The sequence below is a fragment of the Moschus berezovskii genome, chromosome 3, assembly GCF_049115385.1.
Source record: "Moschus berezovskii isolate FMDL1 chromosome 3, NW_MosBer_1.0, whole genome shotgun sequence".
NCBI classification, from domain to species: Eukaryota; Metazoa; Chordata; class Mammalia; order Artiodactyla; family Moschidae; genus Moschus; species Moschus berezovskii.
In genome coordinates, this window is record NC_142462.1 from 38,629,993 (window position 1) to 38,657,027 (window position 27,035).

Below are 27,035 nucleotides of genomic sequence, written 5' to 3' on the forward strand. Positions count from 1 at the left end.
ATCCAAAGAAAAACTTCTCAGAGAATATTTTATTTGTATAACCTCTATAAATAGGTCACCTTCTCTCCATATACAGAAATGAGGAGAGTTAAGGGCATCGTTTCTCCCTACAAAATGTCTTCTGGCTTTGAGAGGAAAAAAAAGGTAAAAAAAATTGCAAATATCATTAAAGCTGATTATGAAAAGTTGTGATTTCTCTCATATATAGTTTTAGAATCTGAAATATCTATTCCATTATGTTGCTCATGAAACTCTTCATTATTAGAGCTTTAGTTTTTATTTTTTCATAGTTGCCCTTTTTACTGAAAGTGATAATTTAAATAAATGAACAATTTATTATTCACAGAATTTACACAAATCTATACTCAGACTGATTCGCAAGTCTAAAGGAATCTGGAAAAAAAAAAAAGAATCTGGTTATGTCCTAAGGCACTTGCAAATTTATTTGCAAAATCAATCAAAATCTGTACCTCAAATATCTGTATCATACAATTATTGACATCAATAAAGACGAGTATTTTATAGTAGACCCCAGAAGAAAGTTACACAGATTCTTTTATAATTTAAAGATATATTTTAAAAGTCATAAAATACCTGAACAATTTCATACTATCCTGTCAGTTTAAAGTTTAAAATGTATTCTATTCAATGGAAGACAAATGTGTTTTCTATATTCATTAAGCTATTCATTGCAGTGTTATCTATAATAACAAAAAGTTAGAAACAAATTATTTACCATATTAAGGAAATGGTAAAGTAAATGATGGAATATCAGCTCAATGTAATATTATGTAGCCATTAACGGGACCCACTAGGAGAACTTGGGAAAATATTGTACAAGCCTAACTGAACAAAAGCAAAACATAAAAAATAATTTAAATAGAGTATAACTATGAAAAATACATATACATATGGAAAAAAACCTATAAAATGTTAATTTTTTAAGTACCAGGATTATAACTGAATATTCCTCTACCCAGTATACTATCATGCTATTGCACTTTTTCAATAAAATAGGAAAAAAGAAATTGCTCAGTCTACAGTATAAATTTATCATTTATCCACTCATTCATGCACTCAACTATTTACTGAGCCCCTATTATGTACCAGACACTGTTTTAGACTCTGGGGATACAATGGCCAACCAGACAAAGACACTGCCCTCACAAATGGGAATTAAGCAAACAAGAGAATTTTAGATAGTGGAAAATACAATGAAGACAAGAATAATGGAAAAGAGTAAACAGGGTAGTAAAGAAGAAAGTCTACTTTAGACAGACAGTCTGGGAAGACCTTTTTGAGGAAGGGATATTTGAGCTGAGATTTGAATGATGAAAAAGCATTGGCTACACAATAATCTTGGTGCTAGCAGTAAAAAACTTGTCTCCCAACACAGGAGACGTAAAGGATGCAGGTTTGATCCCTGGATCAGGAAGATCCCCTGAAGGAGGGCATGGCAACCCACTCCAGTATTCAATTTGCCTGGAGAATCCCATGGACAGAGGAGCCTGGCGAGCTATAGTCCATAGGGCGGCAAAGAGTCAGACACAACCGAAGAGACTTAGCACGCACACAACAATCTGGAGGAAGACAGTTTAAGCTGACTCTTTTTAAAATCATCAAAGCTCTGCTCAAATGTCCCCATTTGCTACTACAAAGGCCCCAAGGTAGAAATGTCTTAGTGGGTTGAAAGGTTAGAAGGAAAGGTGAGTGTGGTCTTCAAGTAAGGTCACAGTGGTAGGTAAGGCGTCACAAGGGCCACCAATGCCATAATGTTAGAGCTTCGATTTTGATCTGACTGCAATAGATAGCCATTGACAAGTATAGAGATAAATTACTTGGGTACTCTATTAGCATTCTTTATCAAAGAAATCACATTTTACACAAAATATTGAGCACAAAGTGTGCCCTGGTTTAGAAAAATCAGCAATGTAAAAATCCACGGCCTGGGCCAGTAATTTGCAAGGCAGATTAGAGGAAAGGAGTACTGACACAGAACCACAGAATAAGGTCCTGGCAGTTAAGAAGGTGCTGCATTCTCAGCAAGGACATGAAAGAAGACTTGAGATTTAGTAATCTTAGTCCTGAAGCCAGAAGAATTTCCAGATAAGAAAAGAGCAGCCTGGGTTACACAGAAAAACATAGTCTGGACCACAACAATTTATTTATGGACACATTGGTTAGGAAATATTATCCAATTCCTTAAGCAAAGAACAGTCAAGTCTTTAACTTGTTTTTATAATTCTCCTTATCAAGGTGGATTCAATTACTCTCAGTAACTTCTTCTGTCATCTTTATTAAGTCTCAAGTATTAAAAAAATCTCTGTGAGAAATGCAATATTGCTGCTGGATCAGGTGAATCCTTCATGATTAAAGTTCCTCATAACAGACAGGCCAAAAACAGACAAGGAATATCTACTACAAAACTACCTATAAAAGCTTATTTCTTCCTCCATGTACACTGTGCAACAAATGCTACTTAAAAGGTGGGGGGAAGAGGTAGAGCTAAATAATAAATAACGAAATAAAAAATAAGTTCCTTGACTACTACAAGAATTATATAAGGCCTCCTTAGTAAAAAATGTAGAACATAATCATTTACAAACAACCGTTTCTGTCTCATAAGACCAATAATTTTAAATACCCTGCTTCTCTGTATAGAAAATTATTTTACTTTTTTAATCTAGAAATAAATTAAGATTTTTTTGTTTTCATCTAAAGGTGGCCAGGATTCTAATACTACTATCTTTCTCGTTAAGTCTAATTTCATATATGTCAACTGTATTTCAGTTCTCTGGGTAATATGTCCTTTTTCCTTGTGTCACCTAGTATTTCCTAATATGTTATTTTGTCTTCCATGAATAAAAGGTCCATATCAAAAATGTCGGTTAAAATTCATGCAATGCTAAGTTTGGTCAAAAGGAAATGCTTATTTTTGGTCCAAATGTTTTATCATCTATATCAGAAAATGAAAGTTTGCTCCTCAAATAGCATTTTCTAATCTAAAAATAATGGAGCTTTTCAAAATGATTTCTTTTCTAAATTTCTTTAATAAGTATAAACAACTTTTAAAATAAAAACATAAGTATTATAAATATCTAACTGCAAATGCAGAATTCAAATAGCCAATTCTTTAAAGTTTGCTACTTCTGAATTTAAAATTACCATTTCTGCATTTTTCAAAATGCTTTTATAATTATTAACAACTTTGTTTTTCCCCAAATGTTTATTTTACTCATAAAATCAGAAAATCTGATTCACAAAATAAATGTTTCATTCCAAGATTTATGGCATTTACCTTCTGCACTATCTAGAAAGACCAGCTTAAATGTTTTAAATAATTTTTAAAGATATTTAACTAAAGTATATCTTTTATAATTATTCAGATTTGTTCATTAGAAAGTTAGTACTACCTCATTTTATCAATATATTCTATAATAGAAATTTATTAACATTTTAAAAATCAAAAACCAGGTTTTAAATAAACCATTTTCCAACATGAACTGCATCTTTTCTATTATTCCATTTCTTTTCTCATCTAATAAGTTAATACTAAACCGCTGAGCAAATTGAAATGAATCACATTTTTTTTTGTCATTAAAAAAAAAAAATCACAGGTTATCTTTGAAGTCTGTCATAATAATTTAAACTCATTTAAATACCTTAACATCCTTTAAATAGAAACTTAATGCTGGAAATGCAATAAAGCAGCTGTAATAACATAAAATTTCACTTTCTTTAAAGCCAATCTATGTGAACTGTATTGTGCTTCATTTTTCACATAAACATTCCATATTAACTAAATACTCTAAAATTTTCAGGGTACTGATTTGATATTTTTTTGATGGGGACCATTTTTAAAGTCTTTATTGAATTTGTTTCAATATTGCTTCTGTTTTATGTTTTAGAGGATTTCTTTTGGCCACAAGGCATTTGCGATCTTAGTTCCCTGAACAGGGCTTGAACCTGCACCCCCTGCATTGGAGGAAGGTGAAGTCTTACCTACTGGACTACCAGGGAAGTCCCTCCATTCTTTTTTACTATCTAAAGCTTTGTACTCTTGTATTTCCTAAGTCAAAATAATGAAATTCAATATTAAAAAAATAAATCATTTAACATGTGCCAGGACCAAAAGTAGGTCAAAATTGAAAGATCTAGACTATAAATATCACTTTTATTGTTATACTTACTTGTTGCAAACAGCTGTAATCGTACATAAATGAGAATATAAGTTCAATATATTCTATTTACATGTGAATTTGGAATGCAGAGAGCAGGTATTAAAACAACATTCTAAAAAATCCTTACTGTAATGGTGATGTATTTCTGTAATGGTGATATAAATGTCAGATAATAGAGTTAGAGTACTAAACTTCAGGGTTATAGAAATTTTAAAAATATCATTAAACTGATTGTTACTATTGTATCACTTATGTATCACACATTGTATCACATATTTTTTGTCTGATATACTCAAACTTAACATGTTTGTCTCAAACTGAAGAAGTCAATGAAAGTGTTAATCAATCACAGGATCATTTGAATAGCAAGCTTGCTAATAATATTATCAAGAATACTATTGTGCAGTTAATAAAATGAAGCAAATAGCTTTTAATTAATAAACAATCAGGCTTTATGTAGTGTTTTAAAACATACCAAAATGCTTTTCACTAACTTGTCTCACTTATCTCACAAATGCACTAGTGGAAAAATGGTAGGAAGTAATAAAGAATTAGGATTTCACTAGAGAGTTGGACTGTGAAGAAAGCTGATCGCCGAAGAATTGATGCTTTTGAACTGTGATGCTGGAGAAGACTCTTGAGAGTCCCTTGGACTGCAAGGAGATCCAACCAGTCCATCCTAAAGGAGATCAATCCTGGGTGTTCGTTGGAAGGACTGATGCTGAAGCTGAAACTCCAATACTTTGGCCACCTCATGTGAAGAGTTGACCCACTGGAAAAGACTCTGATGCTGGGAGGGATTGGGGGCAGGAGGAGAAGGGGACGGCAGAGGATGAGATGGCTGGATGGCATCACCGACTTAATGGACGTGAGTTTGAGTGAACTCCGGGAGTTGGTGATGGACAGGGGGCCTGGCGTGCTGTGATTCATGGGGTCACAAAGAGTCAAACATGACTGAGCAACTGAACTGAACTAAGACTCTAGCAGATAACACACTGGCAAAAATTATAAGTACTCATTATTTGCAACTATAACTTAGTTAGGGGACTTCTATGGAATGGGTACTTCAATATCATTTTCAAAGAAAGGAGGAAAGTTGATTGCATTGTTCCCAGTATAGATAATTTTAAACAGTGGAAGAGTGAGCCATAATGGTGGTGGTGGGGGGGGAAACACACACAAAAAAGAAATTAAATTTGCTCTGGAAGAGGAGAAGGAGTGGAAAAGTACAAGAAAATAAATAAGTATAGATTGTAAAGAATTATTCAGGGATTTAAGAAATAGGACTCATAGCTGAAATGGTAGATAATGAAAACAGCTTCAGAAGCAACATTTAAGAATTACTATAGACAAGAAGCATTATTATAAAGAAATGCCTTCTGCTTTTCTTTTAGCTTTGTTTTTTAAAAGTAATAAGTATTTAAGAAAAAAAATTGCATTTTTATTATTAATTTAAAAAATTGATTATTTCACAGTTTTATCTTTTATTACTGGAATTTCCATTTTGATTCTTGTTATGGTCATAATCTACTCACATTCTTCTCTTACCTTACTTAATGCTTTAAAAATTTTTTTTTTCTATTATTATCATTCTCTAATTGCATTTTACTTTCAAATTATGACTTCTAAATAGCCCTCAATCTGTAAGTGGCTTGAAAATATAGGTTTAAAAAATACACACTAAGTGAAACACAGTATGTTTGGAAGAATTAATAATAGATATAAATAAAGCTATTATGAAACTATGACCCTTGAAAGTCAAAAGCAGCAATTCTACATTATAATTTTAGTTTCCAAACATATGTATTGACATAGAATTATAAATTCATTAAAACTTTCTCAAAAATTTATACACAGAATTTCAAAAGTCTGAAAACACAACATTAAGTTATGCCTCATCAGTACAATATCAAAGAAACTAAATGAAAAGTGGAGAAAATCAGGCAAAGACGCCAATGGTCAAACATGTCTCTCCAAAATAATACATCAGCAGAAACTAACTTTCTTTAAAAATCATTCTCTTTAATCACTGTCTCATCAAAATTACAATGACATGACCTTGCAACATCTCTCTTGCTTGGGGTGTTGATTGTTGGGAGGATAAAGAATCTTGATAAAGGGTAGTGGTCAGAGGGTATACAGGAACCTGTACTTTCCACTCAATTTTGTTGTGAACCTAAAACTGCTCTTGAAAAAATAAAGTCTATTAATAATAATTACTATTATAATTTAAAAATTGAACTTGCCAAAATATAACTCTAGAAATTTGGGTTGTTATTTAACAGTAATAAGGTCATGTCAAGGGATATATGTTCTGAAATGTGTGGAAATGCTAAAGCTAAAGCAATTTTTTGTTTTCCAAAAGAATGCCATTAATATATAAATTATAGATAAATTCTTAACTTTAACAAAAGAATGGCAGATCTGGGAAGCTTCAGAGAATACTGAAATACATTCAAAAAGAGTTCAGAAAAAATTTTTTGAATGCAAATGTTTAAAAGTGTTCAAAATTAATTTCATACTAAAATATGAATTGGTTTTGGCTGTAAAGATAGTTTTTTTTTTGTTACAAATAAAAAGAAAACATGATTAAGTGCTCCAATTTAATGTATTTGTTTGCATGTGCAATTTTTGATGACTCATCTATGCAAACAAAAAAGTTTATATGGCTTAATTATATTTCTTAATGAAATAGGGAGATGTAAAGAAAAAAGGTAAAAAAAAACCCTGAAAATTCTGACTGACAACTTCGGTAACCTTATTTACTCCTGCCCCTTTTCTCCCCAGCTAGGATGGAAAATGGAGAAAAAAGAAGAGAGGCAATAAAGAAAGACATAAATATGGAAGCAACCTAAACATCCATCAACAAATGAATAAATAATGAATACGTGATAGGTTATTTATTCATAAAAAAGAAGGAACTCCTGTCATTTGCAACAATATGGAAAGACCTTAAGGGCATTAAGCTAAGAAATAAGTCAGAGAGAGAAAGACAAATACCATGTGAGCTTCCTAATATGTGAAATCTAAAAAACAAACAAAAACTCTGAACTAGATATAGAGAACAGAGGTAGGAAATGGTAGTGGGTGAAATGGGTGAAAGTGATCAACAGATACAAACTTCAAGTTATAAAAACCTAAGTCATGGGATGTAATGTACAGAATGGTGATTATTCATTAATAATAATACTGTATGGTGTATTTTAAAAGTTGCTTAGAGAGGAGATCTTACAAGTTCTCATTATGAGGGGGCAAAAGGTAATTATGTGTGGAAATGCATATTAACTAGACTTACTTTACTGATCAGTTCACAATGTATTCATATATTTATGCCTGTCTGTACACCTGAAACTAATGTTACTTGTCAATTATATCTCATTTATAAAATAAGAAGAAAAAGGGAAGAGATCCAAGAAAAGAAAAAAGAAAAAGAACAACTGCTTTCTTCTTTCCCAGCACTGGCAATAACAAGGGAAGACGCAAGGAGAAAAAAAAAGAATATTCCTTAACATTCATGTTTCATGTCCCTTCTCCTACCCAAACCCTCATCATCACTGAGTTAAAGTTGCATATTCCATGTTCCTACCATGTGATATAGTTCAGGGTCTGAGAAGAACTCCTTCCTTCTGGGAGGGTTGGTGTTGGAAGGGAATGATAGAGATACAGGTGGAACACAAAACACATTTAGCGTTCCAGCAAACAAAGAAACTCTGAATATGTTTTCACATAGTCATAAACTAACCTTACATTCTACAGTGCTATGCTTTAGAAACACTATGAGACAGTAAGTCTTTTGAGGATCACCCTGGAATCCACAAACCGTTTAACATAGTTTCTGCAAAAATTAATGTACAAATTAAATTCATTATAATTTATATATAACTCATATGTGAATATAATAAACATAATCTATATAAACATATTTAATTTAAAAATCCATTTACAAATTGAGAATCATCTACATATTTAAGAACTACAGTAAAGATACCTATCTTCCCCACAAGAAGCCAGTGTCAGCTAGAGGCAGAACAATGATAAGGTGTTCGATAGGAATCAGGATCATGGTGATGGAAAACAGAAAAGCTTTCAATTCAGCAAAACAATGAAAAATACTGCTCTACGAAGGAAAGTCAAGACTGCTCTAAAAAGGGAGAATGTAATCTACCTGTGGAGATAATCAAGGACCTTGGCCTAGGAATATTTTAGAGTCCACTGGATAAAGAGAATTCACGCTGCAGATGAATGGTCAACAAAAGTAAGCTACATTCGGTTTCTGCTACATGCATCTGACTTGCTTTTCATAGTGCATTCTCTTCTAAATCCTCATCCTTGACTTTTTTGTTATCATAAATAGGAGTTGCCCAAGTGTTAGAGTTGTGAAGGTTGAACAAATGTAGTGAGAAAGGCTGTAGCCTATGAGGCTGGAGCCTTAAGACACTGTGCCAACCCTTCAAGTGGTAGCCAAAATAAAATCTGGAAGATATGTAAGAATCTAGTGCATACAATATATTCAAGTAGTCTTTTCTTGTTTTGGTAATTTACTGCTATTTAATATTTCTGAAAAATGGTTTCTATTTTATTGCTGGGTACATATCTTATTTCGCTAAATGCATTTATGGACACATGTAAATCTTCTCTTTCATATGTACATATATACAAAGACAGTTAAGCATTAAAACTTCAATATTTCACATTTTTAACTATAAGACCTATATTTTTTCCCCCTAGTTCCCAATATGTCCACCTAAATAGAAAGAAGCAACAGTGGAAAAGGAATTAAAATTCATCCTTGCGTTTCCTGTAGTGGTAATTTTTGAGCAATTATGGCCACAATGGCGGAGAAGGCAATGGCAAGCCACTCCAGTACTCTTGCCTAGGAAAATCCCATGGATGGAGGAGCCTGGTAGGCTGCAGTACGTGGGGTCGCTAAGGGTCGGACATGACTGAGCGACTTCACTTTCAATTTTCACTTTCACACATTGGAGAAGGAAATGGCAACCCACTCCAGTGTTCTTGCCTGGAGAATCCCAGGACAGGGGAGCCTGGTGGGCTTCCGTCTATGGGGTCACACAGAGTCGGACACCACTGAAGTGACTTAGCAGCAGCAGCAGCATGGCCACAATGGACCTATATGATTTGGTTCATCACCTCTGTGCCTATTTTCACCTATTAGTGCCCAGACAAAAATCTGACCTCTAGAGGAACAGTGATATCTAATTAAAGTGAAAGTGAAGTCGCTCAGTCATGTCCGACTCTTTGCGACCGTATGGACTATAGTCTACCAGGTTTCTCCGTCCATGGGATTTTCCAGGCAAGAGTACTGGAGTGAGTTGCCTTTTCCTTCTCCAGGGGATCTTCCAGACCCAGGGATCAAACCCAGGTCTCCCACATTGTGGGCAGATGCTTTACTCTCTGAGCCACCAGGGAAGCCAGATACCTAATTAAATGACTTTTTATTTGTAATCTAGTCACACTGTAGCATAAATTTCACTGAAGAAACTGATGTATGTGTAGACCCTATATTTTAAACAATAGCATAATCTTCCTTGGTAATGGCAAACACATTTCCAATTTTCTGTGCCTTCCTAAAGGACTTTCAGGAATTTATCATAGTACGTTAAAAAAAGAAAAGATTGAAAATGATCACTGGTTAAGTTGGAGAACTCCATCATCTCTTTTTTTTGGACATACAGCCTTCTAGATTCCCTGTGTAGGAACAATGGCAACTGCCATCAACTTTCTATTTCACAGTGAATCATCACACTTTTCCATTTTCTCTATAGATATCATAGAGACAACTGGAACTATCAAATATACTAAAGGAGCTACCATTTTCATTGCAGTTTGTAGGAAGAAGAAAACCGTGGATTTTGTTTTACACCAATACATATGCTTGCTTGAGGCAAAGAAGCAGCTTTTTGTTTCCCATTCTGTGGTTAACTTCTAGGAAGGTGATAGTAATCTCCTTACACAGATGTGCTCCCACTACAACAACGTCTAGGTAGGAGGGTTATAAAAAGAACAGAAATCAAACAAAAAATAAGGTATGAGAGAAAGCAGAGTGATGGAAAGCACTGAGAAGGTCATGGCAAATAAAATTAACTTTCAGTAGAATTTGTGAAGAATAAGATGAAGCAGTCAAGAAGGAATACTAAAACAAATAAGGTGCAAAAAAATTAACTTCCAGAATATAGAAATATCTAGAGTTGGATCAATACTATAGGATTCTTTACTAAGACTTTCAGAAGAAAATGTTTAAGTCCCTATATTACAGTTGTTCTATTCCTGTATACAAGTATACCTGCTAAAGAGTTCAAAAATCAAGAACTTTAAGGAATATTTGCAAGCAGTTGTGAACAGAAACCCAAAATGTATTAATAATTGAAATATGTATGTCCTCCTGTCCTATTGTGTTGAAATAAAATTTAAAGACGATTCAACATTTAAATAAATTTTCATCCATACATGTAACGTAAGGGGCTCTATTTTCTTATTGACTGCCATTCATGGATAGTAAATGAAAAGCTAAAGGTGATTCAACAGCTCTTTATTCCATACCACTATATTATTTACTAAATTTAGAAGTTACAGAACATTAAATACAGAGAAGAAGGGGACAGCACTAACAATCCTCTAATCTGAAGAGTGCTTTATTTCTTACCGTGTCTTTTCCATCTGTGACCTCTTATTGACATGCTGGTTACTGCATTTCTTGATATTCTAGAGGAAGTTGGTGTGATCTCAACTTGAATACACCTTGTACCCTCCTTACTAGATCTCATGGCACCGTGAGGCAATGAAGCTTGTATTGCATTGGCAACCTAAGAAGGAAAAATATAGTTTAAGATTGTCATTGAATAGATGTATTATTATACTCAGATAAAACATAATGCTAAATTTTAACAGGTTTTTAAAAAGAATAATTCCTCCAAGATATATCATAAGATGATACATAAATCCTCTAAATTAAGGAGTAAGAAAAAAATTCAGTTAAAAATATATGTGATGAAATTTAAAATCCCAAAATATTGAATTATATTTCCTAGTGCTAATTAATAAATGTATGTTAATGAGAACATTCTTACATATGAAAACGTCTATCAGGCTAAGAAGTTAGCTTAATGAAAATTTCAAATTATATATACACCTTTTTCAAGTATAAAAGTTTTCTATTACAACAGAAGCATGAATCATTGAGTATTAATAATGTATTAATGCACTACAAATGGCTTCTTAATTTATAGTTTTAAGCTGAGAAATTCTAAATTACAAAATTTACATAAATAAGTGAGGCACCTACCAGCAAAGGCTCTGGATATAATTCTAGCTGGGCTCTGTATATAATATCATCCAATGCTTTTTGAGCTAGATCCCATTCTCCATTATAACTATAAAATTAAGTAAAGTATAATTACTTTAAATTAATTCTATACAAATTAAATAAGATATAATGAGAAACTGTTTATCTTTAATGAGGAAAATAACTGATCATATTAGCATACTTCTTAGCATTCCACCTTCATTAAAAATGTATTTTTAAATCTTTGAATTCCTTTCAATTATATCTGAAAGTCTATTTACAGAAAATTGTATAGATGAACATTTCTTCTCTAAAGAACATGTCTATTTATAAAACACATACCCAAAAAGCTAGGCAATTTCAAAGCATATTATGCTTTCATTTTTTTTTTTTTTTTTTTTTTTGCAGGTGAGGGAAATTTTTTTTTTTTTTTTTTTAACAGAGGAAAATTTATGCGTCGAACCTGGACTGGTCACTTATGATAATATACATGCTACAATTCCATTCTCCCCAATCATTCCACCTTCACCCTCTCCCACAGAGTCCCAAAGACTGTTCTAAATGCCTATGTCTCTTTTGCAGTCTCTTATACAGGGTTCAGGTTACCATTTTTCTAAATTCCATATATATGCGTTAATATACAGTATTGATGTTCTTCTTTCTGGCTTACTTCACTCTGTATAATTGGCTCCAATTTCATCTACCTCATTAGAACTGATTCAAATGCATTCTTTTTGATGGCTGAGAAATACTCCATTGTGTATATGTACCAAAGCTTTCTTATCCATTCATCTGCAGATGGACATCTAGGTTGTATTTTATGCTTTCAAAGCAAGTCAGAGCATAATAAATTATATACCTTGGAATAATTTTCAGAACACTTCATGGTCAAATTACTCTGTAACTCCCACAGTTTTTAATGAAAATCTACAACTACTGTGGCTTGCAGCATCCTAAGTAGTTACTTCTTTGCATTCACATAGTCAGAAGTGTATATGATATATGCTACACGTATCACAGACATATTAGGGGAAAAAGTATGTGCGGATTAACTTTCAAAGATATGGCCAAACCATTCCTAAAAATTGGCTCAATGCTGGAATGGACAGAGAAATAATGGCTTTCTCATATGATAACAAAATAAAGGAGTGTGAATTACATCAAGAGTACAAGTGAGGCCTAAAAAATGGAAAGAGCATTGCTCTCACCCTAAACACAAGATAAAGCCAAGTAATCTAAAAAATCATAACTTCTCATGAATGCAACAAGGAGCTATGGTCACTGGGCAACCAAGTAGCCCAACACTCAACAGCAGTCAAGTGCCCCTGAGGAGAGTCAGGCCACAATGCAGGTGGGTAAAAGAAATTCAGCTAAACTTTTCAACAAATTTCTAAAAGCCATGTGTGGGCCATACAAGAGTACAGAAACTCTGGAAGTAGATACAAGGGTATTCATACCCACTCATTAGCTCTTCTCCACAAACCACATTTAGGCACTCATAAGAAAAGCTAAGCACAAAGCAGGGGACCAAAGAAAGCTGCTCTTGGCAGTGTAGGCCTGAAGGAAAAGAGCGGCCACCACAGCCAAAAAGGCACCAAGGTCCAGCCAGACCCTTACAGTAGAACAAAAGTTTAAAGCCTTTGGGGAAGACCAGCAAACCATTTCACCCCGAGGGCAGAGGCAAAGACCAACTCTGGCTGTGAAGGGAAGAAAAAGAAAAAATCTCTACCTTCAGGGGAGAGTCAGGACCACTGAGGAACTCCTACCCTGATAAGCAAGGACATAGGGCCTGCTTAGAAATGAGACTAGACCAGAACACCAGAAAATACCACTTCCTCTTCCCCACCACCCTGAACCAGGCTAGTGCATATCTAGAAACATGCAACAGCACTCTACTGCTAGAGGAGAGGCAAGAACATCGACAGAGACACTCTCTGAGGTACACACACACAAAAAAGCTGAAAGGATAGAGCAAGAATATTGAAGAGAAACTCTCCAGCTCTAAGTACCAGGTAACATAAAAGGAATCTAAAGTAGGTGGTGCAATATAGGTAACCAAGCAACAATGAAATCCAGTCCCAGCTCACTCCTGTCTATAATAACTCTACTAGTATACTAGAAAAGAGGCATATCCATTTCTAGGCATAAATAATATTTACCTCAGTCTCTGCTGTCCTACTCGTGAACAAAATGATGGTCAAATATTACAAAGCACACAAAAAGCAAAAAGCAAAACAACCCACTGTCGAGACAAAGAACAACAGAACCAAATTCAAATGCTGCAGTTACTGGGGAAAATAAAATAACTAAGATTAATTTTTTAAAGTCTCTAGTGGAGGCCCGGCTCCCGGCGGCGCAGACGCGAGAGACGCCCGGCTCCCGGCGGCGCAGACGCGAGAGACGCCCGGCTCCCGGCGGCGCAGACGCGAGAGACGCCCGGCTCCCGGCGGCGCAGACGCGAGAGACGCCCGGCTCCCGGCGGCGCAGACGCGAGAGACGCCCGGCTCCCGGCGGCGCAGACGCGAGAGACGCCCGGCTCCCGGCGGCGCAGACGCGAGAGACGCCCGGCTCCCGGCGGCGCAGACGCGAGAGACGCCCGGCTCCCGGCGGCGCAGACGCGAGAGACGCCCGGCTCCCGGCGGCGCAGACGCGAGAGACGCCCGGCTCCCGGCGGCGCAGACGCGAGAGACGCCCGGCTCCCGGCGGCGCAGACGCGAGAGACGCCCGGCTCCCGGCGGCGCAGACGCGAGAGACGCCCGGCTCCCGGCGGCGCAGACGCGAGAGACGCCCGGCTCCCGGCGGCGCAGACGCGAGAGACGCCCGGCTCCCGGCGCAGCCGACCACGTGCAGAATCGTGGCTGAGAGGAGCTGCCCCGCACCCAGGGTTAGGGCGGTGGCCAAGAGGAGCTGTACCACGTCCAGGAGGCGGTGGCTGCTTGGGCACCGGAGGGCCGAAAGGAGCTGATCCACATTCAAAGCAGGAGGGGCAGCCTTGAGGAGATGCCCCTCGTCCGAGGTAAGGTACAGCGGCTGCGCCTTGCTGGAGCAGCTGGGAAGAGGTACTCCACGATCAAGTGGAATATAAGAATCCAGTGTTCTGGGGAGGAAGGAACAAGATGGCGGAGGGATAAGACGGCGAGACCACTTTCTTCCCCACAAATTCATCAAAAGAACATTTGAATGCGGAGTAAAGTCCACAAAACAACTTCTGAATACTGGCAGAGGACATCAGGCTCCCAGAAAAGCAGCCATTGTCTTCTAAAGGAAAGAGAAGAAATCAAGCTCCACCCACCAGAACACTGACACATGCCTCCCTAACCAGGGAACCCGGACAAGTCACCCGTCCAACCCCACACACAGCGAAGAAACTACATAATAAAGAGAACTCCACAAACTGCAAGAAGAGGGAAAGGCCACCCCAAGCAAAGCAATATAAGCAAGATGAAAAGGCAGAGAAATACCCAGCAAGTAAAGGAACAAGATAATTGCCCACCAACACAAACAAAAGAAGAAGATATAGGGAATCTACCTGATAAAGAATTTCAAATTTTGATGGTGAAAATGATTCAAAATCTTGAAAGCAAAATGGAGTTACAGATAAATAACCTGGAGAAAAGGATTGAGAAGATGGAAGAAAGATTTAATAAGGACTTAGAAGAAATAAAAAAGAGTCAATATACAATGAATAATGCAATAGATGAGATCAGAAACACTCTGGAGGGAACAAACAATAGAATAACAGAGGCAGAAGACAGGATTAGCGAACTAGAAGATAGAATTGTAGAAATAAATGAAACAGAGAGGAAAAAAGAAAAACGAATTAAAAGAAATGAGGACAATATTAGAGACCTCTGGGACAATGTTAAACGCTCCAACATTCGAATCATAGGAGTCCCAGAAGAAGAAGACAAAAAGAAAGACCATGAGAGAATACTTGAGGAGATAATAGTTGAAAACTTCCCTAAAATAGGGAAAGAAATAATCACCCAAGTCCAAGAAATCCAGAGAGTCCCCAACAGGATAAACCCAAGGCGAAATACTCCAAGACACATATTAATCAAATTAACAAAGATCAAACACAAAGAACAAATCTTAAAAGCAGCAAGGGAAAAGCAGCAAATAACACATAAGGGGATTCCCATAAGGATAACAGCTGATCTTTCAACAGAAACTCTTCAGGCCAGAAGGGAGTGGCAAGACATACTTAAAGTGATGAAAGAAAATACCCTACAGCCCAGATTACTATACCCAGCAAGGATCTCATTCAAATATGAAGGAGAAATCAAAAGCTTTACAGACAAGCAAAAGCTGAGGGAATTCAGCATCACCAAACCAGCTCTCCAACAAATGCTAAAGGATCTTCTCTAGACAGGATACACAGAAAGAGTGTATAAACTTGAACCCAAAGCAATAAAGAAAATGGCTACGGGATCGTACTTATCAATAATTACCTTAAACGTAAATGGGTTGAAATTTTCAAAAAGGCTAGGAAACAATTCTTATAGCCATCAATAGTTCAGTGTTGAGTTCATGAATAGTTTTTAAAGTTTGGGACAAACTGTAGTATTTGCTATTTGAAGTACTATTTGTAATTGGCATATTACGATGTAACATTGGTCTTCATTTCCAACTTAAAACGCCTAAAAATGCCTAACAGATTTTTAGATTTGTGAATTTTAGTTGAAATGTATTTTACGATTTACTAAACCTGCAGAAATATTGAAATATTTCAGAGAACTTATTCACTGTACATTTAATTTATTTTATTTATAAAAGTTATGAACTGTAGAAAGTTTTACTTGTTGGGTCAAATGCTTGTTGCTTCAAGTGCTTGTTGCATTTGAAGTGCTAGTTACAAGAAAATCAAATACCTTCAATGTATAAATGCTATTAAGTTTTTAAAGGACTCTGGAGTATAAGTAAGTTTGTTTAAAGAAATTTAGTCTATTCAACCTGAATCAGCTCTGTCAAACATTAATTAAAAGCCTCATTTTAAAAAAATAAATAAATAAATAATGGTGGTGGGAGGGAGGGTTGGGAAGCTGGCTGGAGGTGGTGAAGTTTATAAATCTAATTAAAAATGAAGTTGCATTTCCATTTTCCAAATCCACCCATCCACCAGCGTACTGTGTCACTAGACATTATGTACGATTTTACTTTGCGACAGAAACCATTACATTTAAAAATTCATTACAGCAAGGTGAGTTAGACACATGATGGATGCAGCTTTAATTCTGCCATATATTATTACAGTTAAAATGTAAATGATGAAAAATATTTTGTGCTTATCAGCATTTATGTGGAAATGTGTTTTACAGTGATATATGATGTTATATTTCTATTATTGTGATGAAAAAAAAAGCAATACAAAAAGACGAAGTGTTTATTAAAACATGAAAAAAAAAAAAGAAATAAATGGTTTTGCAGCACTGAAGAGATTATAGAAAGTAAATAAGCTAGATCAGACCTGTTTTTTGTAGTAATTTTATAGTTTATTTTAATTATTTCAGTTGTAAAATATTGTTATACTGTTAATTAGTTCTGATTGTTCATATTAAACTATTGTAATGCAAAAAAAATAAATAAATAAATAAAATAAAATAAAAAATAAATAAAGTCTCTAGTGGAAAAGAGGGGCAACATGCATGAATAGATGGATAGTTCAGCAGAGACAGGAACTATAAGAAAAAGCCAAATGAAAAGGATAGAAATAAAGAATGCACTCAGTGTGCTTATTAGTAGATTTAACACAGTCAAGGAAAAGAATCGAGGAACGTGAAGACAGATCAACAGAAATTACTCAATCAGAAACACAGCAGAAAAGAGAAAAAGTAAAATAGATCAGAACATCGAAGAGCTTTGGAACAATATTACTGGTCTAACAGTTGGACTGTGAAGAAAGCTGATCGCCGAAGAATTGATGCTTTTGAACTTTGGTGTTGGAGAAGACTCTTGAGAGTCCCTTGGACTGCAAGGAGATCCAACCAGTCCATCCTAAAGGAGATCAGTCCTGGTGTTCACTGGAAGGACTGATGCTAAAGCTGTTTTGGCCACCTCATGTGAAGAGTTGACCCACTGGAAAAGACTCTGATGCTGGGAGGGATTAGGGGCAGGAGGAGAAGGGGACAACGGAGAATGAGATGGCTGGATGGCATCACCGACTCGATGGACATGAGTCTGAGTGAACTCCAGGAGTTGGTGATGGACAGGGAGGCCTGGCGTGCTATGATTCATGGGGTCGCAAAGAGTTGGACATGACTGAGAGACTGAACTGAACTGAACACAAGTCAACAAAATTTTTCTTAAAGGGCCAGATAATAAATGTTTTAGGTTCATGGGGTCAGCCCTGTCACTGTAACACAAAAGCGGCCACAGACAATACATAAATTAATGTCAATGCATTTCAATAAAACTTTGTTTTTTAAAGGGAGCAGATCAGATTTGGTCCAAAGATCATAAATTCTTCCTTCAGTTAAGAAGCTCATGATCAGGACTTCCCTGGCAGTCCAGTGGTTAAGACTCCACACTTCCCCAATGCAGGGGATGTGGGTTGGATTCCTGGTCAGGGAACTAAGGTTCCACAAGCTGTGTGGTGTGGCCAAAAGGAAAAAAAAAAGGAAGAAGTTTATAATCTACTGGGGAAAATTAGGGTATCAAGTGAATATAATATATACAGTAAGAGAATTATAAAGTAAAAGATCGGGTTCAAGGAAAAGTATTAACACCTAAAGCAACAAACAAGATACTGATTTTAAAAATTAGTAGCATATTCATAATAAACTTTGTAACAGAAGAGACTTTAAGATGTCAATAATTAAAATTTTAAATAATTAAATAATCAAAAATTTCTGGAAATGGAAAAAAGATATTCACTAGGGAAAATAATTAAAATTTCTGGAAATGGAAAAAAGATATTCATTAGGGAAAAATGCTATTTGGAAATTACAGCCAAAAAAAAATAAGTAATGATGAAAGAAATTGTGAGTGTACTTAGGTATCAATAATTTTCATTCTGTCCTTTAATTAAAGATGACAAAGTGTTTTAGTTGGTTACAAATTCTTTAGAATAATAAAAGATTTATTTTAAATAATAACTTTATTAGGATATTGATTCATATTTTCATAAAAATATGCTGATTATTTATTGAGATTATAATACAGTAACAATAAGACTATAATTTTCCAAAGAGATCAAAGGTTAACTTTGTATATGAAATAAACTTACAAGGCAAAATAAATTCCTGTTAACATCTGCACCATGAATCCTGAAGAAACTGGTACCCTGCTACTTATACCTTTGTATTTTCTTACATGTTGTCGAGGATATCCACAAACACAGATTCTATAAAGACCAAACAAATATATTTGCAAAATTAGTAAAAATAAAGATAATATATTTTTTAACATCTGTAAGTTAATAAGTGAACTAGATTCTCAGAGTTAGCTCACTAATTCTCTCAACCATTATTATTGACCATATTATTAATGATTTTTGGTTATCATAAAAAACATGAAACTCAGTGCTATTTAGCATGAATAGATCAGTGATATGATCCTCTATTCCTGACAAAGTTCTTGACACAAACTGCAGGATCCAAAAAATTATTCTAAAATTATACTCAATTTTCATACAGTACATCTTAATAAATTTCAGATAGACTGAAAATTTTGTTAAAATACCATAAATAAAACATAAAATACTAGTCTTCACATGTCTAAACATGACACCAAAGGTAGAATCTTACCAAAGGTAGAATTTTACTAACATTTTTAAAAGAATCTACAAGAAGTATTAGTCTTAGTAAAGAATACTTAAAGAGTATTTAGTTTAGTAAATACAAAGCCACCTCAAAGTCTAACCCTGGGGACCAATTATATATATATCATTCAGAGAATAATATGAAATAAACATGTTTTGAAAGTCAATTTAAATGACAAGGAAAAAATTATAAACACATGCATCCTATCCCATTTTATAACAAACAAGTAGTTGAAAGGCATGTATCACTGTAAAATAATCATATACAAGGACACAGAGTTTTTTATTTTCTTCTCTATATTTATATGTATTTTTTAATTCTATGATCCACAGGCACTGCTTTTAGATAATCACTAAGCTTCTATCTCTAATAAAATTGGAAACCAGTTGTTTTCTCATAATATGATGTGACTGATACAACACAGCCCTCACTTTTTTTTTTTTTGCTTTATTATCTGATCTAATATTTATTATTCTTTCTTGAGATATAGCCATATTATTTTAAAGATATACCATAAAATGTTTGGATATTTGTATATATGGCATAATGATCACATAATAAGTCTAGTTAACATCCATCACACACAGTTACAAATTTTTTCCTTGTGGTAAGAACTTTTAAGATTTATTCTCTTTGCAACTTTTAAATATACAGTACAGTATTAACTGTAGTCACTATGATGTATATTACATCCCCAGACTTACTTATTTCATCACTGGAAGTTTGTACATTTTCACTCCCTTTATTCATTTTGCCCACCTCTCACCACCACCCCCATCACCTCTGTCATCCACCAGCACAACCTTCACTTCATACAGTACTAGAAAACAGACTGTAATTTACCCCTCCACTCAATTACTACTTGGAACTTAATATCCTGTCTACTCAATATATCTAAACCTTCACTTAAACATGTCCAAGTATACCACAATTTCAAAAAATACCCCCTTGAGGATATCATTTATTCAAAGCAACTTTAAAGAATAAATATAAATTCATTTGATATTGACAGGATCTTAAAATTCTTTAGAACCAAGACTAAGAGGAAGCAGGGATACTTAAAAATGGAATGTTTCCTTTCCCTCAAAATTTGTATGTTGAAGCCCTAATTCCCCAATATGATGGTTTTGAACATGGGATACCCTGAGAGTAACTAGGTCATGAGGGTGGGGACCATTACTGGATTATTGACCTTATAAAAAAAGTAAGAGAGGCCAGAGAATGCTCAGCCATGTGAAGGTGATCAGTCACCTGTAAGGTAGGAACAGGGCCTTTGTCTGGAACTAAATCTGGCATCTTCACTTTGGATTTCCCAGCCTCCAGAACTATTGTTTAAGCCACTCAATCTACAGTATTTTGTTATAAGCCTGAGAGAAGCTCAAAAAAATCAGCTATACATAAATAAAACAACTCAAATTTTGTTTTATATTATAAAAACTTATACACAAATTAGAAAAGAGACTCCTAAAGAAGCAAACTTAGAACAATTCCTTCTTACACTTTACACCTTTATGATAGGTATGGTAGTAAATAACTGAGAACCACTATATGAAAGATAAGATTTCTCAATTCATTTATTCATTCAATAAATACTTATTAAGGATTTATATTGTGTCAGACACTAGGGATATAGATAAAAGATATAGTTCCCACAGGGATTCATAATCGAATCAAAAAGACTGTAGTAAACAAATATTTGCAATGACTAAGTGACAGAGGTAGAAAAAGGAGAGAAGTAAACGTTTGTGGAAGTACAGGGTCAGGGAAAGCTTCCCAGAAAGATTTCTTTGAACTACGTGTGTGCTTAGTCACTCAGTCATGTCCAACTCTTTGCGACCCCATGGACTGCAGCCCGCCAGGCTCCTCTGTCCATGGGGATTCTCCAAGCAAGAATACTGGACTGGTTGCCATGCCCTCCTCCAGGGAATCTTCCCAACTCAGGGATTGAACCCAAGTTTCCCATTGCAGGCGGATTCTTTATCGTCTGAGCCACCAGGGAAGTCCCTTGAAGAAAAAGCGGTATTTGGATTTCCCAGGAAAGAATACTGAAGTGGGTTGCCATTTCCTTCTCCAGGGGATCTTCCCAACCCAGGGACTGAACCCATGTCTCTGGCATTGGAGGCAGATTCTTTACCACTGAGCCACCAGGGATGCCCTACGTGAAAATATAGTAAAGGGCAAAACCAGAGAAAGATGAAACTGTGTGATATTGAGGAGACTGGTAGAATTTTAGTAGGAATAGAATGCTAGGACACTAAAAAGTAAGAGAAGTTGGCTAGTTAGGAGTTAGAGCATTTCATAACTTGCTGCGCTTTATCATGAAGGCAACGGAAAGCAACTAAGATTTTTGTTGTTTTAAGCAAGGGTTTGACATGATCAGACTGGTCTTTTGATATCACTCAGGCTATCTTGGGAGACTAGAAAGGAGAGTGCCCAAATATCCCATGAGAGAGAGGAAGGGAGCCTGAAGTAAAGAATTGTGGGGAGAAGGAGAACGGGTGGGACTGGAGTCACATCAATTAAGTATCAGCAGGGACTGAGAAGGAAGGAATAAGAGAAGTGAGTAATTAGCCCTACATTTAGTTTGGATAGCTGACTGGCTGGCAGCCATTAAATCAATTTTGACAAATATTACATACTGTTTTGGAAGATGCTAAGTTTCAGTTATGTTTATTTTTAGGTATATGATACAGCTGTCACTTTTGTCTGTCATGTTCTCTCTTCCACCTCCAATATCTTCCATTAATAATTCCTCTATCCCTCTTATCTTTAGGAACTAGTCTTCCCCTATAAAATCAAGTATAGCCATGTGATTATGGTGAGGCGGCCAATAAAACTGCCTGTGACAAGAGATTGCTACTCTAAGATCTATCTTTCCCTTCTTCCTTCTAGTAACGTATATAAAGGTACACACCCCTCCGCACTCCCCAACCAGTTTTAGCTAGAACAATGGCCACCTGATGGAGTGCATATTCTCTAGCCTTCCTAGCATAAGTCTGATCGTGTGACTAGTTCTAGACAGTGGTTTGTTAACTGAAGTGGTGTGACTTCTGGGTTGTACCCTTAAAAAGCAGCTGCTTGCCTTTCACTCTCTCCCTACTATCAGGAGAGAAGGCAGATGTAATAGTAGTGATCCATCATCATACAGACAAGAGGGACACCAGAGAGAATGTAGAATCCCAAGAAAGAAGGAGCATGAACACTTTAGAAACAGAGCCAATTTGCAAACCATCTATTAGCTTGGGATTTTATGTGAAAGAAAATGAATAGTTACTTTCTTTAAGTTACCGTTATTTCTGTTAAAACAGTCAAATCAATATTTAAACTGATACATACAGTATTCTTCCACTAATACTGTTACACAACCTGGCCCTAGAAGGGTTTCTTCAAGCCTCAGACAGCATGATCAGAAGCTTTGGCTGGACTGTTTTTCACAGTGAACCGGGGAGAGACATTATTTTTTCTGAGTTCACTAAAGGTAAACAATGTCAGTTTTTAGCTGCCTGTGGTCACTGCTCTTATCACATGAAAGAAGCCTATCATCAGAAAAAAAATGTACAATGCCAACAGATGATAACCTAACATCATTTGAGCCTCTGAATCTAGTTGACCCTGAGGTCAGTTCCATTCTGCTTTTCCCAAGGTGCTGTTGTTCAGTCCCCCAGTCGTGTCCGACTCATTGCGATTTCATAGACGGCAGCACACCAGGCTTCCCTGTCCCTCACCACCTCCCAAAGTTTGCCCAAGTTCATGTCAATTGCACTGGTGATGGCATCCTGGCATCTCATCCTCTGATGCCCTCTTCTCCTTCTGCCCTCAATCTTTCCCAGCATCAGGGTCTTTTCCAATATGTCAGCTCTTCTCATCATATGACCAAAATGCTGAAGCTTCAGCTTCAGCATCAGTCCTTCCAACAAATATTCAGGGTTGATTTCCCTTAAGATTGACTGGTTGGATTTCCTTGCTGTCCAAGGGATTTTCAGAAGTCTTCTCTAAGTACCAGGAGCCAAAAACTTTCCTGATGACATAATGCAGTTTTATGCAGATATCAGTCAGTTACAAGAGAAAGAATTCTAACTTTCATCAGGTATTTATGGGACATTTTAATGAAGATGTTTAGTGAATCAGATACATAGGTTTAGAAATCAGGGGGGAAAGTATATGGTTTAGAAAAGAAAATATGGTCAAAATCATTTACTGTTAATATTACACTGCTTTGTTTTGTTTTTTTTAAACAACCTTGCCTTGGCTCTAGGATGGTCAACCAACTGTTAAATTTACTTCAGGTAAGAACCAGAGAGCCAGATCTCTCACGCAAGATATAGGAATCTAGGCCCTCTCATTTTCTCTGCTAGCTACCTAAGGAGGTAAGCAGTCGTGTATTAGAGGGTTTATTTACTTCTTTATTCAGAAATGCAGACAGTTAATGTCTTAGTCCGTTTGGGCTGCTATAACAAAATACAACAGACTGAGTGGCTTATGAACAATAGAAATTTATTTTTCATAGTTCTGGAGGCTAAAATCACAATCAGGGTGCCAGCATGGTTGGGTGAGGGCCCTCTTCAAGGCTGCAGACTTCTTGCCATGTCCTCACATGACAGAAGGGGAGGGGGTGATCTGTCGTATCTCTTGGCTTAGACTATTAACCCCATTCATCCTCATGAATGACCGAGGTACCTCTCAAAGGCCCAACCTCCTAGTACCATCACATTGGACGTTAAGAGTTCAACATAAGAATCTGGGGGTGGGTGGGAACACAAACATTCAGCTCATAGCCATTAGGGGTTTCTGTTTGTTTGTTAGCTGATAGTTTTTAATAGCTAATAAAACTTTACCCCAACTGTCGCAAGTGATTTCAAGAATTTTTCATTTATCAATGAAAGATTTTTAAAAAATTAAAACTGTATTATTTCCTTTAATTATAACTGTACTTATCATAAATCTCAAGTGGAAGAGATCATCTTTCATCCATTTACTGAACAAATAGTTACTAAGTTTTACTGTATGCTAGGCCTTTCTCTTGTCTGAGCAGACAGCAGTGAAAAAAATTAAAAGTTCCTGACGTCATGATACTCCAGCAGTTGACAGGCTATGCCAAAAGAACAAACAAGGTAATAACAGTGTTATAAGCACTTAAAGGAAATAAACTGGGGTGGGTGGGAAAGTGCTACTATAGAAAAGATGATAATGCAAGATATCTCCAAGGAGGTGACATTGAGCGACATCCAAAATAGTCCTAACAGCTGGCAGCATTAACTGAAAATGGCATCTCTTTACCTTTTCTTCTCCATTCTTTTTTTTTTTAATACTTAAGAATTCTGATTTACTCTTCAGTACTCTGATTGCTCTTCAAAGATATTCTTTTTTGCATAGATTTTATTTTATTTTCACTGAATTAACATAAGATATATAACAAAGCAAAAACCAACAATAAAGCTACATGTCACAAGAATGCTTGACTCCTGTATTCATTAGAGGGTTATCCTGAAGTTATCTGATTTCCCTTTACAAATCCAAAACATAAGAACTCGACCTTACAAAAGAAGAGCTGAGTGACCTAACCCCTACTGCGGTATTAAACTTACTCTATTGGTCACATATGGGCTTCTCTGGTGGTTCAATGGTAAAGAATCTACCTGGCAATACAGGAGATGCAAGCTTGATCCCTAACAGGAAAATTCCCTGGAGAAGGAAATGGCAGCCCTCTCCAGTATTCTTGCCTGGAAAATTCCATGGACAGAGGAGCCTGGTGGACTACAGTCCACGGGGTTGCAAAAGAGTTGGACATGACTGAACGACTAAACAACAACAACATGGTCACATATAGATACCTCCCAAATTCATAAACCATGATAAAATTAAAATCCTTTGGAAGGCTTATTTTGTCAACATATTTTGGGGAGAAGATCTAAGTATCAATTTGTAAGTAAGGGAAATTACTGCCATGATTCTCATTCTCTGTTGAGAGACACTACTATCTCATTCTTAGACTGAAAGAAAACTTATGACATTGTTGTCAATATACTGAATTACAAACCACAAAATGATTAGAAAGTCGAATACCAGTGGGACTGACTGGAGACACTATTTATTTAGAACTTAAAGTAGGAAAAAAATAGATTAACTACCATCATTAGATCATCAGACCAGTGAGTAGAAACTAGTTAGAAAAAAAGGGAAACAATAATTTTTCTATCTTTTTAACTTGAGAAATATTTAAAATTCTGTCCAGTTCTATTCCATATCTATTTGGATAAAACATAGACTATGACATAAAACTAACCAATTTCAAAACCTCTTCCTTTTCTGCTCTGCTTTTTAAATAGTGAGGAGAGTGAAGGTGAGGAAAAGGCCAGGAGAGCAGAAAAGTAGAAGAATAAGGGAGAAAAGAGAAAATGGAAGAATTACCTATACAGCAATGGGCACTTTTCTTTTCTCATGCTTCTGCTCTTTGAAATTAGGAGCCTAGTAAAGGCTGCATCTTCTCTCATTTTCCTAAAGAGAATACCATATACAAAACTAGTATTAAATTTGCTGGAGGAAAAATTATTTCAAATGGGTTGTAAAGGAAGGATGAAGAAGATTTATAAAGGTAGAAAGGCTTATAAATTAAATAATAAGCAGTGAAAAGTCAACTGTAGGTTCCTTCAACAAGGAATGACCTAGTATAAGGTATGTTCTAGAATGAATTTTAACTTCAAACAGGTGGGAAAAAAGAAAGTGCGTCTGTGCATCTATAGTGAAAATGTGTGTTCATCACTGGGGCACAATACGTAATAGCTGTCCTTTACTGAATGATAATGAAGTGGCACACACTGTGCTAGGAGCCTGTGCTCCCTCTCTCTCTTTTTATCAGTCACAAAAATTAATCCACAGGATGGTTTTTTGCACAAAGGTGTCCTTAACAGACAGAAAACAAGAAGAAATCTATTAGGTGATCAGAAGGCTGATGTAGAAATGAGGAATGTTCATACAGGAAAAAACACACAGATCAAGAATCCCTAGCAGTACATACTCAAGTTACTCAGTGAGTGACTCACCAAGTGAACAAAATCAAAAATCAAGACAGTTGCTTAGACAATGGGGGAGAATTTAACTTATAGCTTAATATAGCTTCATATTTAATATTTATATTCAACATCAAAAGGCAAGATAAGCCATTTATTAAACACACTTGTATTAAAAGAGATGCTCAAAAGAAAAGAAAAATATTTTCACAAATTAACAAGACTTAAGAATATGCTAATAAAACTTATCTGTAGAATTGGTGAGTATGTTGCTTTTAGCAGGGTCATATGTACTATTTGGGCTTCCCTAGTGGCTCAGTGTTTTTGGGCTCCAAAATCACTGTGGATACTGATTGCAGCCATGAAATTAAAAGACGCTTGCTCCTTGGAAGGAAAGTTATGACCAGCCTAGATAGCATATTAAAGAGCAGGGACATTACCTTGCCAACCAAGGTCCATCTAGTCAAGGCTATGTTTTTTCCCGTGGTCATGTATGGATGTGAGAGTTGGACTGTGAAGAAGACTGATCGCCAAAGAATTGATGCTTTTCAACTGTGGTGCTGGAGAAGACTCTTGAGAGTCCCTTGGACTGCAAGGAGATCCAACCAGTCCATTCTAGAGGAGATCAATCCTGGGTGTTCATTGGAAGGACTTATGCTAAAGCTGAAGCTCCAATACTTTGGCCACCTCATGCGACGAGTTGACTCACTGGAAAAGACTCTGATGCTGGGAGCGATTGGGGGTAGGAGGAGACGGGGAAGACAGAGAATGAGGTGGCTGGATGGCA

General features: G+C 36.1%; 1 protein-coding gene across 3 annotated transcripts in view; it reads right to left on the reverse strand.

Moving 5' to 3' along the window:
- HYCC1 (hyccin PI4KA lipid kinase complex subunit 1) overlaps positions 1-27,035 on the reverse strand; it is a 101,693-nt gene that overhangs the window by 12,193 nt on the left and 62,465 nt on the right. For all 3 annotated transcript variants that reach the window (XM_055420568.2, XM_055420569.2, XM_055420570.2), the window contains 3 exons: positions 18,707-18,823; positions 11,482-11,569; positions 10,843-11,002 (listed from right to left, as the gene is read on the reverse strand). In XM_055420568.2, the coding sequence (XP_055276543.1) occupies positions 10,843-11,002; positions 11,482-11,569; positions 18,707-18,823 (365 nt within the window). The remainder of the gene's footprint in view (positions 1-10,842; positions 11,003-11,481; positions 11,570-18,706; positions 18,824-27,035) is intronic.